This window comes from Nycticebus coucang, chromosome 2, assembly GCF_027406575.1.
Source record: "Nycticebus coucang isolate mNycCou1 chromosome 2, mNycCou1.pri, whole genome shotgun sequence".
NCBI lineage: Eukaryota > Metazoa > Chordata > Mammalia > Primates > Lorisidae > Nycticebus > Nycticebus coucang.
In genome coordinates, this window is record NC_069781.1 from 172961771 (window position 1) to 172977085 (window position 15315).

At 49.4% G+C, this 15315-nt stretch overlaps 1 protein-coding gene and 1 pseudogene across 4 annotated transcripts in view; both read right to left on the reverse strand.

Moving 5' to 3' along the window:
• LOC128597629 (transmembrane protein 231-like) overlaps window positions 1–15315 on the reverse strand; it is a 56904-nt pseudogene that overhangs the window by 22983 nt on the left and 18606 nt on the right. The window lies entirely within an intron of this gene.
• On the reverse strand, window positions 3025–13982 carry LOC128597568 (carbohydrate sulfotransferase 6-like). 3 transcript variants are annotated; one of them, XM_053608049.1, is made up of 4 exons: window positions 13466–13982; window positions 7710–8018; window positions 7034–7103; window positions 3030–5914 (listed from the first exon to the last, which is right to left on the reverse strand). In XM_053608049.1, the coding sequence occupies exon 4, from the start codon at window positions 5897–5899 to the stop codon at window positions 4739–4741; it is 1161 nt and encodes a 386-aa protein (XP_053464024.1). In that variant the 5' UTR covers window positions 5900–5914; window positions 7034–7103; window positions 7710–8018; window positions 13466–13982; the 3' UTR covers window positions 3030–4738. The 3 variants fall into 3 exon arrangements, with proteins under 3 accessions (XP_053464029.1, XP_053464024.1, XP_053464018.1); XM_053608043.1 differs by lacking the exon at window positions 7710–8018 and having other exon boundaries at window positions 3031–5914; XM_053608054.1 differs by lacking the exons at window positions 7034–7103; window positions 7710–8018 and having other exon boundaries at window positions 3025–5914.

Here is a 15315-nt window from a genome sequence, read left to right on the forward strand (position 1 = left end):
CTCTGTGCTAGGGTGACCAAAAAGCCACCACATGGTGGAAGGGCAAACAGAGGGCATGAGAAAGAGATAAAAAGAGGGTGAGCCAGTTCCTTTTCAAGGCGCCACTCCCTCAGTAACCAAAGCATTTCCTCAATAACAGCATTAATCCCCTCAGAGGGCAGAGTCCTCAATAGGCCCCACCTTCCAACACTGTTACATTGGGGATCATGTCTCCAACACGTGAACTTTCGGGGATACATTCAAATCATAGCAGAGTCCCAGCTGAAAAGTTAAGATGACTAAAGATAAAGTTTTCCTTTCCCTCCAAGTCCTAGGCTCAAAAATGCCCACATTCTACCGGCCAAAGTGAGTCACAGGACACCCCAGATTCAGATGTGGAGAGTATGAGGGCTGTAAAGATGGCTCCTGTATCCACATGAGCTGTCCTTGTATAGCAAGAAGTGTGGAGATTGCAGCCTTGATGGTAGCCCTCGGGGCAGTTATCCCTACACCAAACCAAATGTCTGTGCCCCATGACAGCCTCGGACAGTCCCCAGCGATAAGACTTCACTGTCATGACTACACCCTACCAGTGATCAGGCACATGTGATCAGCAACACAAGTATCTGCCTCCCCTGAGCTACCAGCCTGGCCTTTATGGTCCCCAGTCAGCCAGGTGACCCTTGTCTTTGTCCTGAAACCTGTTCTGGGCTCATTCTGGCTTTCCCGGAAGGCCTCATGTGCAGGGAACACATGCAGGACCCAGTCATCCGTGCCCTGGCACCCTGGGAGTCAGGGAGAATGGATTAGTCATAAAGCAAAGGACACGGATACAGAGAGGTCATTAATCCTAATCCTGGATACAATCTGTGACTCAGGCAGTGGGACGCCACTGTCAGGTGGGCTCTGAGTCCTCCCCTCAAGGGCTTCCTGAACTCCACTGGGCATCAGTGTCACCCCATACTTAGTCTGGGGCAGCATGAGCCTCGTGCTCATCCTTTTTTGGCTGAACACACCACATGGGTTGTCGGTTTCTACACTGACTCCCCCACTTGCCAGTGGAGTCCTTCCATGTGGTGACTATAGGTTGCTTTTATCCCCAATGCCCAGGTCAGGGCAGGGTGTGGTTGGGGAACTGTGGGGAATGCCGGAGGAAAGACACCAGGAGCAGGGGCTCTATATCCCAGCCATCTGCCCACCACACCCGCAATGTTGTTGTCTTTGAGATGTTTGTAGCCAGTTGCCAAGAGAGCTCCCTAATTCTCAAAATCTGTCATTGTCAGGGCCAAATGATCTGGCCTTCCACGCCTATCATGGGATCCTTTGCCACAGTTCATCTTCATCCCCAGCATAGTTTGTTAGGACCATGGATGCTGAAGTCAAGATGTGATTCAAATCCTAGCCTGGATATTAATATAGGAGCCTTTCTGTAATTGTCTGAATATTTGTGTCTCCCCATGCCCCAGAGTCATATGTTGAAATCCTAATCCCCAGTGTGATGGTGTTTGGGAAGTGGATCATTTGGGAGGTGATAAGATCATGAGGGTTGAGCCCTCAAGAATGGGATTGGGGGGTGGGGTGGGGTGTGTGTGTCACACTTTATGGGGGCAAGACATGATTGCAAGAGGGACTTTACCTAACAATCACAATCAGTGTAACCTGGCTTATTGTACCCTCATTGAATCAACAACAACAAAAAAAAAAAAAAAAAAAAAAGAATGAGATTAGGGGCCTTTTAATAAAAAGTTCCCAGAGAGCTGCTCACCCATTCCAGAATGGGAGGACACAGGTAGAGGGCACCATCTCTGAGGATGTTTGCCCTTATCAGACTCCACTGGTGCCTTGACCTTGGACTTCTCAGTCTCTAGACCTGTGAGAAATAAAACTCTACTGTTTATAAGTTACCTTGTCTAAGGTATTTTGTTATAGAAGCCAGCACAGACTGAGACACCTTCTTACCTGTTGAGCACCCAACGATAAATCTGGAGTTTTAAATAACTTTTAAAATCTTCTTATCAGAAGAGAAAGTTCCGGGATTTACAGAGACTGAAGTTTCTAATGCTGTAAGGATTCTCCAACGGGCTTCAGTTCCAAGACTAATGTACCTCTCCTCCCTCCATGTAATGCTGAAAATGCCAGATCTCCCTTGTCTGTCCTGCTTTGCAGGTGAATGCCAGTCCACCACTGAGGTCCTACCAGTCTAAGTCCACACGTAGGCTGAAAATCAAAAGCTAGTGATCACCAGCATCCCTCCTGGTGACTGATGGCAACCACGAAGGCAATCCTCCCATTTTAGTGGTAACACATCAGAAATTTTGGTAGCAGCCATCTCAGTCCCAGAGCAGCTCTGTGACCCAGTATAACTGGGTTCATTTGTGAGGCCTCAAGTCTGCTTCCTTTTCCTTCCCATGGATTCTGTGAGCTTTTCTTTTAAACATGTACCCAGAACTTCTTGGTTCCCATTTCCTGAGATCAGGACTAAGCCTTCTACACATGCAGTGTCCCTCCAGTAAAGCCCTTTGCCGCCAGAGCTAGGTGCTCTGGGTTGCAGGCAGGATCTCATTCTGCTGTATTAGGCCTGGCCTGGAAGTTCCGAGGATGACAGAAGCAGCCCACAGCCTTTTTTATTCCAACCTCCTGGTAAGCCTGCCTAGTGACATTCACCCCATGACCGGCCCCACCTGCCTTCCAGGCATTGATCCTGCTGCCAACCTCTTGCTCTGGCACCTGCTACACTTGGTTTTGTGCCCAGGCCTCTTCAGCCCTCTCTCCTTGCACTTTCCTTGCTTTTAAGACTGCTTTGAGGGGACACAACATATCAGGGTGACTACTGTACTGGTTATTAGGAGGATAATAACAAGAAACTGCTTCCCTCCAGGCTTATCCAGGAGAAGCTCTGGGCCCAGAATTTACAGCCTCCTGTATGCCTAAGCTGTGTCCCTGACCATGACTCTGCCAGCTGTTCCCTCAAATAAATGAAATGGAAAAACCTGACCCTTCTTTATCCAGGAGACAGGTCACTGCCAACTGGATTCACCTTCTTTTCCCCAGTGGAATAAAAGGGAAAAATCCCTCTTCTCCCAACTTCTGCCTTCTCACTGTGTGACCTTGGATAAGTCCCTTCACTTTTGTGTTTGATTTTCAAATTTTGCAGGCTGTAAGCTCTAATTGTATCATATAAGCCAATTATTATGTTCATTTTTGTAGGTAGGATCTTTCTTGATGGGATGAATCAGAGGCTCACCTTACTAGGCAGGGTTATAGGGGTGTGTGGTCTTAGGGAGGTGTGGTATACAGAGGTTAGTGGAGACCACAAGACAAGAGGCATCCTGTCTCATCTGCTGTAGGAGAAATCATAAGGGAAGAAAGGGTTAAGGGGAAAGAAAGAGAAACATGCAATTTCACAGAATTTGAGCATAGAAACAATTCATGAGTTGGGCAGCATCTTGAACTAGTAAAGGTTCAGAGGGCTCCAACAACAATGTGGGAAGGCCGCACATACATACAGAGAAAGAAGGGACCTACAGAAACAGTTTTTGCCTGGGTACAGCTCAGCCTCAGATTTACTGTATATGAACATAGTTTAATCAGATACCAGCCTGTGATTGGCTGAAGCTTAGCTGCTATGATTGGTTGAAACTGAGCCATTTGTTACAAGAAAATAATGTTAGTTAGGTTGTAGTTTGTTTAAATACTAAGTTAGGTTGTAACTAATAGCTAGTGTACTAAGCATGGAGGTAGCTTCAAGCAAAACTTAATTGAATGATTTCTCTCTCTTGGTCAGTTGACTAAAACCTTGGGCACTGAGAACACTTTATGTAGCTATCATCATAATGGACTTGTTTGGGGTTATGAAATTCACAATTCATGTTTTCAGCTTAACTGTATGATTCTTTATACTTTCTGCATGTTTTCATCATTCTGACCCTAAAACAAACATTTGATCTATAAAGGATGGTTGTATCAGAGCTTTTAAGACTCTTTTGAGGGGACACAACATATCAGGGTGACTATTTTGCTGGTTATCAGGAGGATAATAACAAGAAACCGAAGTGTACACCTCAATGGGAGTACCGGCCGTCTGAACTGATTTAATCAAACAATTCAAATTTCAAGCAATATAGTTCCACAGTGGTTTGAATCCATCTGGTCTTAGTCTTTGTTCAGGGCAAGATGGTGATTAAGGACACAGATGGCTGTAAAATGGCCTCATTTGAAGAGGTGATAGCTTTCAAGAGCTATCAGAGAGGTATCAGAGCGCTTCACCCAGCAGTGTGTACAAGCAGTAATACAGACAGTGAGGACATAACAAATAATCTGATTGGTTAAAGCTCAGCGGCTGTCTTATTTGCACACAGCCAATTTGCAGCCTGTGATTGGCTGAAAGGTGGCAGCTACCACAGGCGCAGACTCCTTTCCTGTTGGACGAAAGTAAACTCAGGTGCAGTTGAAGTTTGTTTACATATTATAAAAAGGATACAGTTCACAACGTAGGAGGCATTCTTAGGGCAAATTTAGTTTCATTTAGCAGAATGTACTCCCTGTGTCCAGAGATAATGGGGATGAGTGCTACCTTCCATGGAGTGTGTGATTAAAAACTCGGCTAAAGGGGGCTCAGGGGAAAAACAAGAATGAGTGGATAAAGAAGCCGAGTTTGGGAACTCAGTCCTTTCTACTTCAGGGGAGAACCCCGCACTCCTGGGTGTATGGCGCCGGGGTCGCCACAAGTGGGGGGGTCTCCGCCAAAGTACGCGGTGGACTACGACCAACTGAAGCTCCTTGGCCCTTGAGGCAGCAGCAGATCCTGGGTGAGGTCGCGCTGCTCGTTCTCGGAGGACACAGGCCTGTAGCCCAGCAGCTGCAGCGCCCCTGCGCACAGCTCCTGCACTTGACGTATCTTGGCGAAAGGCAGCTTGTGGCGCCAGGCCTGGGAGACATTGACAGCACTCCTGGACGTTGTCTGGAAGGCTTCCAGAGGCGAGCCAACCCCCGCCCCATGCGTGATGTTGTAGATCCAGGCCTCGAGCTGCGGCGTGAGGCTCAGGCCGGTGAAGGCGTAGAGCTCACGGATCTGGGCCAGAGGATCCCGCGCCAGGTCCTCAAAGCGCACCAGGAGGTAGCGGCCCTGCAGAAAAGGCGGCGGCTTGAGCTTGGCGGCCTCGGCGATGCGCACGTGGCTGCGACACACCTCCTGCACCACGCGCAGCCCGGGGTCTGTCTTCACCCACTTGCCGTTGGTGCCCAGCACGATGCCGTTGTCGCGTGCCAGTTCCCAGACCGCTTGCTGGCGGGAGCTCAGCACCGCCCGCGGGTCGCGCACCAGGTGCACAATGCGCAGGTTGAGCGCGGGGTCGCGCAGCAGCGGGTAGAGCACCCGCAGGTTGAAGAAGCGCACCTCTTTGAGCACCACGTGGCTGTAGGAGCGGCAGGCCTCCTGCGCCAGCCGGAAGGGCCGCCGCGCGCACAGCGGCTTGCACACCGCCTCGCTGCTGATGGCGCCGCGGGGGAAGGCGCTGCAGGCGGGCGGCGAGCACAGCGCGCGGCTCTCCGCCCACTGGAAGAGGTCTGACAGTTTGCTGCGCCCTGGCAGGTAGGCATCAAACACGTCCATGTCGCATAGGAAGACGGAGCGGATCAGGTCGCGCACAGCCATGTGTAGCGCTGAAGCGCTGCCCTGCGACAGGGCGACCCAGACGTGCCACGCGGGCTCCATCAGATAGAAGACATCGGGGTGCTGGCTGAAGAGCTGGCCCACGAAGGACGAGCCCGAGCGCCACGAGGACAGGACCAGCACATGCACGCGCTCCTGGCTGCTCTCCGGGGATGATGGTCCTGACCGCGAGACCAGGAAGAGCAGGAGGCAGGTCTGTGCCAGCAGGAGTGCGGTCACCGCTGAGCTGGACATGCGCGGCAGCCGCATGCTGCTGGGCGGGAACTTTAGGGAGCGGAGCACAAAAGTTATGGACCTTGGCACACACACCCATCCCCCCACCCAACTACTGCCCAGTGTCCCGGGACTCAACCCCCAGACCCCAGGGCCTTGCCTAGACGATGACCATTTCACTTGCGTGCTCTCCAGAGATGTGTAGTGAAGGCATTAAGCCAAGTGTGGCCCATCGACTTAATCCAAATTTCACAGAACAAATCCCAAAAGGAAAATTCAGATTCAGTCAAAAGGCCACACTCAGGGATCAGGAAGGCCATATGTGGCCCCAGGATAGCAGGTGCACCATCACTGACCTGGTCTATGCTGGTAGCAAATGTCCAGTAGGAGATAACATGTAACTATCTATCTATCTGCCTAACTATACACATACTACATAGATAGTGGTCTGTCTGTGCAAAGAAATACTATTTTCCAAACAAGATTTCTGTCTTTGCTTAAGAATTCCTCTTAGACAAATTTAGGTTGTTGAGCAAAACAGCTTAATGGGTGCTTTGGAAAGTGTCAGAGCACCACCAGGCTTAAATCCTGGCTCTGCCACTCCTAGCCTTGATTGGGGATTAGACACCAAAACAAAAGAAAACAAAACTCAGTAACTCAATTTATCCATCTGTTAAGGGGGATGATGCTGGTACCTAGCTCATAGGATTGGGAGGGGGGAATTATTGTATGGAGGGAAGAGGCATACAGTAATGTCAGAAATGAGGACTTGCACTTTCTACATGAGGTATTACTGTATGGTATGATTGTTTTTTTCTAAAGCAGGTATAACTACTGCTTTTTTTTTTTTTTTTTTTTTTTGCAGTTTTTGGCTGGGGCTGGGTTTGAACCCACCACCTCTGGCATATGGGGCCAGCGCCCCCCTACTCCTTTGAGCCGCAGGTGCCGCCCAACTACTGCTATTTTTAAAAAAGCAAATACATAAAGTGGACAAAGAACACCAACAGTTGCCATCGCCCATGAGGAGTGAAGCACTGGAGGCAGCATGGCCTCCAGAGTGAGGGTGGCCTCCAGGATCCCTAGGAGTTGCAAGGTGACCAGGTGAGGGGAGCTAGGATGGACCTTGGGATGATGTCAGAGTCCTGTCCTAGGCCTGCTAAGGGGACTCACCCCTGTCCAGGGCTCCTTGGGAGAGCCACACACGCTTATTACAAATCCACTGGAATTGCCTGTTCAGTGCCTAAGAAAACAGAAGGGAGACAGGGGTCAGATTTTCAGGAAGAGATATTATACCTATGCACACAGAAAGCTCCCCAGAGGTGGGAGCAGAGCTGCCCTCCCCAGGCCTGACCTGGGCACTTTTCCTTATGGGCATGGAGTTTGGGAGAGAGAGGGCTAGCTTTGAGTCACAGAGTTGTCACACAGGAGTTATGAGACCTGGAGCTAGTGACTTAACTTCTCCAAGGCTCAATTTCCATGTCAGTAGTGGGGGGGGGGGACAGTTTGCAGCATTTAACCTCTTAAGATGGGCGTGAGAAAGGCTGATGCCAACCCCTGTGAGAGGAGGGCTTGGTGCAGTATCACACATAGGTCCACCTTGCTGTGACTGTTAGTGTTGAGCTATGTCTGGAGAAAGCCCCTATCCCTGAGAGGTCTCTGCCCAGATGACACACACTCGGGTCACCTATGCTTCAAATCCTAGCATGTCCCAGGCTGTCCTCTAGTCCAGAAGCACCCTTGGGCCAGTTAGTAGATCCCTTAAGATTGACATGCATGTCTCCAGGGTAGAAGGAACTCTGAGGCTAGCTCCATGATCCCATGATCCTAGAGTGGCTCCTGCTTGTACCTGCTGCATCTGCAGTGATCTCAAGGCAGGGGGACTTTGGAAGGGCAGTGCCTGGAGGTTTCTTCCTTGCTTTTGCAACAGTTGCTCCCCCTCCGCTGACCATGTCACTACTGAAAGAAGCCAGGCTCTAACGCTTCCCTTCATCCAGAGGTGGTGTCAGGAGGAGTGGAGTATGCCAAACCCCACTGTCCCCTCTGATGACAGCGATGCTTCCTGGATGGTTAAGTCCAGCCCAGAAAACCTGGGATTCAGGGAGAGTAGCCACCATCGACGTTGTGATCCTCGCTCCTTGATGGATGGTGGGCTCACCTGAGAATGGGGTGCCAGAAAGGGGGGACTCATATTTACTGACTTAAACGAACACAATTTTAATCAGGGGTGTCCAACTTTTTTTTATCTGCCACACATTGGAAGACTTGTTTTAGGTCACACATTAAAAATATACAAACACTAAGGAAAGCTAATGAGCAAAAACAAGGTCTATACATAACTTTCAGGGTTTCTGACACCAAAGATAAGCAGCAATATCATCTCTGTTTTAATTGAGGCAATGAAGCTTAGCAACAGGAGTACTCAACTAGTAGTGGCCAGGGAAGGGACTTAAATCCAAGGGCCAGACCCCCAGGGCAGGGCTCCATGGTGGGCCTCACTCCTAAGCCTGGGTCCAGTGAAGTCTGCATCCTGGAAAGCCCCTCCCCTTCCCCTCTAAATTCCTCCCTTGCTGATTCTCTTTAGGGGTATATATCCATATATCTATTATATGTTTAATTTTTGGAAAAGTGAACACATAGAGGGCTCCCAAAATTCTGAAAGTCCAGATGATGGCATCACAGGCTCATGTTCTATTTGTGAATGTGAAAAAAAACAAAAACCCACTCCATTCCATGGGTAGAGGGAGCCTCCCAAGCAGTAGTTCTCAACCTGTAGGTCGGGACCCACAGGAACTGTATTAAAGGGCCATGGCATTAGGGAGATTGAGAATCACTGCACCAGAGGGAAAAGGTCAATCAGGCAAAGAGAAGTGACATTTCCTGTCCCTGATGCCCTCCCCAGAGGTAAACTTGCATCTAACTTACACCATCATTTTAGATTTATTATTTAATTTTATTATTGTCTTGATAGAACATATATACCGAGTCTTAAATGGTAATGAAAATGACAACAACAAAACAATGTGTTTTTAGCTGGAATGGTGGAAATAAAGTGCAAGTGGCCATAGAAGGAATAGCAGTTTCCCCCTCCTTCCCTGATACCCAAGAGCACCCTAAGGAGTAGTTGTTTTCAAGGCACTGAACTTTTTTTTTTGAGACAGAGTCTCCCTCTCTGTGTCAACTTGGCTCACAGCAGCCTCAAACTCTTGGGTTCAAGCAATCTTCTTGCCTCAGCCTCCCAAGTAGCTGAGACTACAGGTGCCTGCCAAACGCCTGGCTATTTTTTCTATTTTTAGTAGAGATGGGGTCTTGCTCTTGCTCAGGCTGGTCTTGAACTTCTGAGCTAAGCATTCCACCCACCTCTGCCTCCCAGAGTGTTAAGATTACGGGCGTGAGCCACCGTGCGTCTGATCATGCCATTCTCCTACCAAAGTTTTCCACCTCATTCCCTGAATGCTCTGCTTCAGATGACCAGGAATCATCAGAGTTTGTCAAACATGCTCCAGGCTCTGCTGCCCCTGTGCTGTGAGTGTCCAGCCTTAACTCCCAACACAGTCACCACAGCCGTCTCTGCAGATGCCTCTCTCGAGGCGCATGCCACTCAGCCCTGTGTGACCCTGTCTCCCCTTCTGGATGTAACTTGGACTAGAGATTGTGGGAGTTTTGCAAGTGGGTGTCTGTCATCAATATCCACTGCGGGGGTTGGCACTGCACAGGTGCACTGTACATGGTTGGTTGTGTCCACTCAATATCTGTTTACCCTTCTGATAACTGCCTCTAGATTTTCCCAGGGGAATCATGCCTCACCCACTTCAAGTGCATGTAGATTGCTAGGGCTGATCCATCCCCTGATCCCTGAGGGTCATATGTCCCAAGATGGGCTCATCTACACATTCCATATACTCATACATACCTCCACCCCCAGCTGACTCCACACAAAATGGAATTTAGAAATGAGATATCTGCCCAAGTCCAATGCCAGAATTTTTGTCAATCTTCAGGGAAGCGGGAAACTGACTGAACATAAAGCCAACACAGCAAGCCAGGTGCTGTGGCTCATGCCTATAATCCCAGTACTTGGGAGGTCGAGGTGAGGTGGACTGCCTGAGCTCATGAGTGTGAGACCAACCTGAGAAAGAGCCAAACTCTGTCTCTAAAAAATAGCTAGGTGCTGTGGTGGGTGCCTGTAGTACCAGCTACTTGGGAGGCTGAGACAAGAGAATTGCTTGAACCCAAGAGTTTGAGGTTGCTATGACCTAAGATGCCATGGCATTCTACTAAGGGCAACAAAGTGAGATTCTGTCTAAAAAAAAAAAAGCCAACACAGCAGAAAACTCAGCAGAGAAGACAGAGAATTCATAAGCAAACTGGCAGCATTATCTAAGCATCTAGATCCAGCCATACGGATTTACCAATGGACCTCTCAGTTGGGGAAAGTATTCCATTTGTGCTTAAGCCTGGCATGAACCAAGTTTCTGTCACCTACACCCAGTAGTTCTGATTAGATAGTGGATACCCTTGAAGGGATCAGGTAAGGTAGATGTGAAAGGGTATGTTGGCAGAGCCTCCAGGAGGCTGATAGTGTTATTTCTCCTGAAGGGCGTTATGGCTTGGGTGTGTTCGGCGTGTGCAGTTTCTTGAAGATGCACTTTCATGAGGTGTGGTCTTTTCTGACGAATAGGGAACTTCAATAAAAAGGTTAAGAATCCTTACTGAACAACACAATAAGTGCCATGTCAAGGAATGTTTGAAAGACACATGCTAAATGTTTGCTGAATTGTAATCAGATACTCTGTGATCCAAAGCCAAAGGGAGTAACTCCCCAATTATCCCACATTTCTTTCTGCTGAGTACCTTAAAGTTACAGTATCTTCTGCACATCTGCTGCCATTCCTTGGCCTTGAGAGATACAGGAAGGGGCCATTGTTGTGCCCAATGGGCAGATGAGGAAAGTGAGATGCAGGGAAGGGATGGATGCAGGGTGAGCTGGAGCCCAGGAGTCCTGCCTGTCTGGGCTGCTCTCTCTTCTAGACAAGCTCTGTCTGCCCTTAGCTCACCAGCTCCCTTGTCACCAGCCTGTCCAAACTCAGGCATAGGATCTAGAGGGATGAAATTCAATACTAGGTACAAATCCCAGGCTCAGATTTTTCTAAGTTTGGAGTGTGCTGGAGGCCATCTCTCTTTAAAAATCCCACACAAAGTCCGGAGAAAAAGAATTGCTGATGAGGGGTCAGTGGAATCTAGCCATTGCAGGGCATCACTGGGAAAAACAGCTCTAAAATAATCCACGGTATGTGATGGAATGGGGGCTGACAAGCAGGAAAGAGAAGAGAAGGGAAAGAAAAAAGGATAGGGAGAGAAAACATAAAGAAGGGCAGGGAGGGAAGATGGGAGATGAGTTTGCAAGGAACACCAGTAGAGCCATCTTTTCAGGCTTCCTATATGCTGAGGCTCTAGATTTCCTGACAGAGCCCTCTCATTACAAGGACGATCTGGAATGTTCTCTGGTTTACAAAACGTTCATTTTAGTTTTATTTTCAGTTTCTACCCCCAAAATGTCAAATTTTAATTACTTTACACGTCAATGACATAACAATGAAGAAATTATTTTAGAGAAAAACAAAATAGTCAAATACAAGGTGTGGACCATGTTTGGATTCTGATTCACAAACCAACTGCAAGAAGTTATTTTGCAGGTACTCAGAGAAATTTGAATGTGGCCTGAGTACTAGGTAATATTAAGAAATTATTGTTAATGCTATTATTGCAATTCAGAGTGCTCTTGTTCATGCTTTTCAGTAAATACCTACTACAGTAGAAGATGAACCCTGTCTGTTGCGTTAGAGGGAGGTGGGTGTTTAGTATCCTTGTTAAGAATGTGAACCACACTTGATCATTTACTAAGTGATCTTGGGTAAGTTACTTATTCTCTCTGTGCTTGCATTGTTCCAAAAAAAAAAAAAAGATAAAAAGAGGGAAATCATATAATTCAACTAGTGGACTTGGTTTAAAGATTGAATAGAATAATGACCAGATGCAGTGGCTAACAGCTGTAATCCTAACACTGTGAGAGGCTGAGGTCAGTGGACTGCTCAAGTTCAGGAATTCGAGACCAGCTTGAGCAAAAGCAAGACCCTGTCTCTAAAAATAGCCGGGCATTGTGGCAGAGGCCTGTAGTCCCAGCTACTTGGAAGGCTGAGGCAAAGAGGATAACTTAAGCCCAAGAGTTTGAGGTTGCTGTGAGCTACAATGCTATGGCACTCTACCGAAGGCAACGAAGTGAGGCTCTGTCTCACTAAAAAAAAAAAAAAAAGATTGAAAAAAAAAAAGATTGAATGAAATAATATTTATAAAGCAGAACAATGTCTGGCACATAGTATTCTTATAAGCTTACATATATTTGTCCATGAATCTTCCCAATCCTGGGTCACAATCATATTCTGTGATCCCAAGGGACAGTTTTTGCCTCAGGAAAACCCAAGGACAATAGCCCCACCAGGCCCAGGTGGCCCCAGGGCCCCTACAGCAGAAGGAGGCAAGTACAGGCAGGGCAGCACAAGCACATTCACAACACGACACAGTGGAGGGTCAAGGCTGGGTGGCTCCTGTCTCTACCACCGGTGAGCTGGGTGACTTGGAGCAAGTCACTCTGGGTCTCTCTGGGCCTCAATTGACTCCTTTGTAGAAGAAGCCAACAGAGCACCCAGCTCGAAGGATGGAGGTGAGCACGGCCAGGGCTACCCCAGCGGCACACTGTTCCCAGAGGCTCTGGCACTTGACCTGGTCACCCATGGCTTCAGGTCATCCAAGTCCTTTCTGCTCATCAGGATCCAGTTTTCCCTTCCTCAGAAATGGGAACCTTGAGTCACTTGACTTTGGTTTAAGAGGGAAGAGAAAGAAAGGTCGCCAGGTTCCGTGGCTCATGCTTCAAATCTTAGTACTTTCGGAGGCTGAGGTGGGTGGATTGCTTAAGCTCAGGAGTTCGTTCAAGACCAGCCTGAGGAAAAGCTAGACCCTGTCTCTACTATAAAGTAGAAAAAGCAGCTGGGTGTCGTGGCAGGCACCTGTAGTCCCAGCTACTGGGGAGGCTGGGCAAGAGGATCGTTTGAATCAAAGGCTTTGACATTGCTGTGAGCTATGATGCCTTGGCGGTCTATCCAGGGCAAAGGAGTGAGACTCAGTCTCAAAAGAGAGAGAGAAAGGAAAGTCACCATTTGCTAGGGGTGCATTCTGAGGCCCAGGGTGTCCTGTTGCGTTGCTGAAAACGATGGTGCACAACACCCGTTCACAATGCCAGTTCATCTGGGAGAGGCTCCAAAGGGACTCTCTAAGCCTCTTGTTCTCAAGAGTTCTATGGAAAAGCAGGCACTATGAAACTCAAGGTTCTAGAGATAAGGGACCCCAACAGTGATTCCCTGCCAGCTGAGGCCCCAGCCAGACTCCTTCAAACCTGTGCCCGCAGCAGCGACGCCTTTTCGCTGTTGCTGATGGAAAGCCACAGTCGGCTCTTCACATCACCCACGCCCCAGCTGCAGGATCAAGGAGCCTCCCTAGCTGTGCAAAGGGCCAGGACCCTCCCGCCTGGAGAGCGGTGAACCATCTTACCGCAAAGCCTGGCGTCTCCGCCGATCTGGCGCGACAGGCAGGGAGACACCACTCTCTGGCTCCCAAAGCCTCCCAGACGTCGTCTCTTCCAAGTTCCACACACAGCCAGCTCTTTCTCTTCGCGGGGAAGAATCTGCAGGGGCTGATTTGCTCCTTAGGGTCCTCAAACTACTGAAGGGCACCCGGTGACAGCGAGCGGGGGGCTCCAAGAGGCGTGGACAGGAGTCGGGGAGTCCCAAGCGTTTGGAAGCTCCCGGAGACCCAGGCGGAGTGAATCTGGAAACAGGGCAGGAGTCTCAGAAGGGCATCTTGGGGATGACGCTGTCTTGGGTTATAACAAGCGAGGACTCGGGCGCAGGGACCCGCTCCGGCGCCGGGCACAGTGCCCGGTGTCCTGCGCTGCCCGCGCGGCCGCCGGTGTCCCTCTGCCCGGCGCTGCCAATGAGGCGCTTTCAGACGTGGCTGCGGTCCCCGGCCGGCCGGCGGGCAGGAGCCAGGGCAGGGGAAGGCAGGAAGGAGCCGGTTGGCCCCGGGCTCCCTGCCCTCCCCAGCCAGCCCCAGGGGCCACGCCTCGGGGGAGGGGCCCAGGGGCCGGCGAGGGAGGCACAGGTGGGCTCCGGGCTGCGGGAGGCTCCCTGTGTGGCGGAGGATGTGGAAGGCGCTGCAGTCACCGCTCTTCCCACTAACGGACCAAAGAAGGGGTCTCCCCCTCCGCTCCCCAGAGAAGGGAGGCTCTGGGGGGACAAAGACCCTTGTGAAGGAAATGGAATCTCAGTCTCGCCCCTCCTCGGTTTGGGAGGGATCCTTGCAGACGTGTGATTTGCAATCTACGCGTGGTCCCAAGCCCTCAGCCTCAGCCCCAACCAAACCCAGCACCTTTATGCCAGCGGGGGCCCAAGCTGCCTCCTGGGAGGGGCTGAGACACCAAGGGGCCTTGAGGAGCTGGACATGCAGCTGAGTCCTCGTCCTGCCCCCTCCCTGCCCTAGCACAAACCCAGAGGGGCCCTCTTGATAGCAGGTCAGGGTCAATACAGGATAGGGCGCAACAAATAAAAAACAGGTGTTTCTTTCCTCTCACAGTTAACAGGGCAGGGCCCAGGCATGGGCAAAGAATAAGAGCATTCTGACCTTTGGTAATCCATGAGGATCTGAAACAGGAAATCACACTGCTAGTCTTTTTTCCTGGGTGTGGTTTGGCAGGATGAATTAACATCTTGACCATGGTCATCAGCTTTTTGAATTGGCAACTCCTTTCTAGAATCTACCTAAAAGAAATAAACCAGCAAGAAGGATTTATACACAAGGGTCATACAAGGTCATTCATGACACTAAAAGAATTAGAAAGAACCCAAAAGATTAGAAAGATGTGTGCCAGAAGGACAGCCATGATAGCTTCTGGGTAGTGGATTTGCAAAGAACTGTTATTTTCTTTAGGTTTTTGTGTAATTTGTACATTTTTCTCAATAGATACTTAGAACTTACCTGGTCAGAAAGATTCAAAACCTCTTTTATATAGCACACACATAAAGAAGAGGAGATTGGGGGGGGGGGCATGACAGGGAAGAAGGAGAGAGAAGTAACAGAAAACAGAAAGAAAGAGTCCATGACTCACGCCTGTAACCCAAGTTATCGATAAGGATGAGGTTCCCCTGAGCCCAGGAGACCAACCTGTATAACAGAGACCCTGTCTCTGAAAAAAAAAGAAAAAGGCCCTGTGTGGTGGCTCACACCTGTAATCCTAGCACTTTGAGAGACTGAAATGGGAGGATCACTAGAGGTCAGGAGTTCAAGACCAGCCTGAGTGGGAGTCAAACCCCAGCTCTACAAAAATAAAAAGGAAAAATTATGGT

What these genes read in the sequence shown, in the direction of transcription:
- LOC128597568 (XM_053608054.1), bottom strand. Translation starts at nt 5,899, where the DNA reads ATGCGGCTGCCGCGCATGTCCAGCTCAGCGGTGACCGCACTCCTGCTG.